The sequence below is a fragment of the Diabrotica undecimpunctata genome, chromosome 9, assembly GCF_040954645.1.
Source record: "Diabrotica undecimpunctata isolate CICGRU chromosome 9, icDiaUnde3, whole genome shotgun sequence".
NCBI lineage: Eukaryota > Metazoa > Arthropoda > Insecta > Coleoptera > Chrysomelidae > Diabrotica > Diabrotica undecimpunctata.
Genome location: NC_092811.1, coordinates 80,862,623 through 80,865,545, shown reverse-complemented (window position 1 = coordinate 80,865,545; position 2,923 = coordinate 80,862,623). Strand labels below are relative to the sequence as shown.

Here is a 2,923-nt window from a genome sequence, read left to right as displayed (position 1 = left end):
ATCTAATGTCAAGATATAAAATGTTTGTTTTCTTACAATATGATTTTAATTTTAGTTTCGTATAAGAGACCGTAGTTTTCGTATAAGTTTATTTGTAACTTAATACCTACACAGAGACCGGGGTCATGTATTTCTCCTAGAATCTTTTAATAACTTTTTGTTGTATACAAAATAATAAACGTTAGCTTTGTTTTAAATTTTTCAGTTTACTTCTTTGTCTGAGATTGTTTCCTTATGAACGTAAACTATTAAAGGATGGTGCCCAATTCATTTAAATTTTAAAGATAATACAAACAGCTTGTATGTGAATTTCGAATCCAACACCCAATCTCTTCCTTACAAGATCAAAAGTCCTAGAATATTTATGCAAGTAATTAGTTTGATTATGTTATACTTGGACTTACTCTCAGAGACAGAGTTAGAAACGAAGAAATAAGACAGACAGGCGTCACAGATGTCATAGAGCGTATATTATGGCTAACGCGGAACTGAGCGGGACATTTAGCCAGAATGAATGAAAATGGTGGACGGTGGCGGTGGACCAAAATAACTTTAGTGTGAAGACCACGAGCTGGCAGAAAAAGCAGAGGTAGACCACCTACACGATTGACAGACTATATCAAAAAATCGCTGGGAATTGGCTGCAGGAATCTCAAGAACCGCAGAATTGGAAGAAATTAGGGGAGACCTATGCTCAACTTTGGACACAGAAGGTTGGATAATAAAGTAGACGAAAGATTAACACCAATGGGAAGTGATTTTGTAATGTAAAAATAAAATAATACAATTTTTGGTATTCGTCTATTTTTTAAATCTTTCCAACAGTTTTAAAATTGGTTTAAACAGAGAGTACTCAATATTTTTATTCAAAATAAAGTCCGCGTGACTGAAACCCCGTAAAGGTACTGTGGAGTAGTAGACTACATTTGGAAGCTGCTTTGCTAGAAGTCGAGTATCCTGAAAAAATAATTTTATATTATTAACATTTAATAAAAGAAGTGCACTAGACTAAGCAGTAAACCTGAACATTTTTGTTTCTAAGAACTGTTTATATTATTTTAAAATGGTTTTATTGTGACTATTTTCCTCTTGATGTATTACCTCTATTATGAATTTTGACTAACTATTCATCGGTAATTCTAATGTTCCACATTGTTGTTCGGAACAGTTAAAGAGAACTACAATTGAAAAATATTTTCTCATATTTTTCAATCAAGAAATTTTGCCACGAATCTTATCGTATATAATATCATAAGAGAGAAAATTTTGCCGGAAATATTTTCTACTGGTATGAAAGTTTGTTGCCTGGCAATTTTTGCGAATTATTTTGACAGTTATATCACGAGACGTCACTCAAGTCTCATCTTTAATCTATACGTGCGTTTCCTAGAGATTCAAGCACAGACCATAATTCGACGGAGTCGAATGTTTTTTTAAAAATCCACGAACGCCAAATGATTTGGAACGTTATACGAAAAGCCACATGGAACGACATTTTGGTATTTAGTTTGTTTTGAAATCATGATATTGGTGATTGGATACCGTTCCTGTTTGATACGTTTGTTTCATGCTATTGTCTCATTTTTAGTTTAATATTCGCTCCAACCGACCCGTGGCCACTTCAGGTATAAAATTCATTTAGTACTGCCCTGTCGGCGCATATGTTTTTGTTATTAGAGAGTATGTAGTCTATTTCGTTTTTAGTTTTTCTTTCTGGAAGACAGGAAGCATAAAAGATAGATAATCCCTTCTTCATTGTAGTCAGAGTGCAGAATATATATTTAATATATTCTATTGTATTGAAATTTATATGCGTTTTCGATATGTGTAGTACCACACTGGAAATATAACAGTGAAGAAGTCTTCTAGTGGTATTTACGCCAAGGGCGATGGTACAACCCGATAAGGAATGGAGAAGGTATGGTAGAGTAGCCGGAGCATGTTACCCTCACCTAGAGTAGATCACTGCAGGTGAGGACAGGGCAAGCCAACTCCGATTGCCAACTATCCTTATCTCCCTGAGCAGTCCTTATCCCGTCTAGTCACTCACGCCACCACAAGAATTAGCGGCCGCGACCAGACAGTTTAGTCACCTTTTGCGACAAAGAAAAAGATTTAATATTGTTTGTGAGTGGCCCGTGCATACAGGAAAAATACTAATACTAAACCCTTGTAATACCAGATATTTTGTTGGGAAACGTATTACGAATGGAGTCAGTGAACCCAAAGCTTCTCGTCAAACAGTGTAATATTTGTAGAAAATTTATATGGAATACACACAAAATTTATAAAAATTTTAAATGAAATTTTACATATATTTATATATATATATATATATATATATATATATATATATATATATATATATATATTTATTTATTTACGGTATTTTTTGTTTCGTTTCTCCCGTTTAGTTTTTAATCTTTAATGTTAAGGTATCGTAGAGTGTTTATAACATCTTTAAAAAAACCCTACAAATTGTTTTTGTAAGTATGAACCCTGTTGGTTTGTTTACTTATATTCTAAAATCTTTTTTATTTGTAGTGAACTGATGATGCTTTTAAAAATAAAAGCGAAACGTATTCAAATAAAGCAATAAAGTAGTTGACGTCTTTTATTTGCCAATTATTGACCGATAAAACCTCTGCTATTCAACCATTGAATATATTCCAAATTTAATCAACGGTCGTATTTTTTACTATATATATATATATATATATATATATATATATATATATATATATATATATATATATATATATATATAGATGGTTGAAGATAACCGGGAACGACCCAATACTAAGGAAGCAATAAAAAACTGGTGCTTCTAATTGAGTGTCTTTTATTAAGAGTCAAGCTTTCGCCACATAATTTTGGGCTTCATCAGAACTTGCTGTAATGGAAAAACATTCTTTATAATATC

General features: G+C 32.3%; 1 protein-coding gene across 1 annotated transcript in view; it reads right to left on the bottom strand.

The window, feature by feature from the left end:
• Positions 1 to 801: 801 nt before the first annotated feature.
• Positions 802 to 2,923, bottom strand: part of LOC140450184 (lipase 3-like) — a 78,017-nt gene continuing 75,895 nt past the window's right edge. Inside the window, exon 7 of the mRNA XM_072543642.1 lies at positions 802 to 957. Within this exon, the coding sequence (XP_072399743.1) occupies positions 802 to 957 (156 nt within the window). The remainder of the gene's footprint in view (positions 958 to 2,923) is intronic.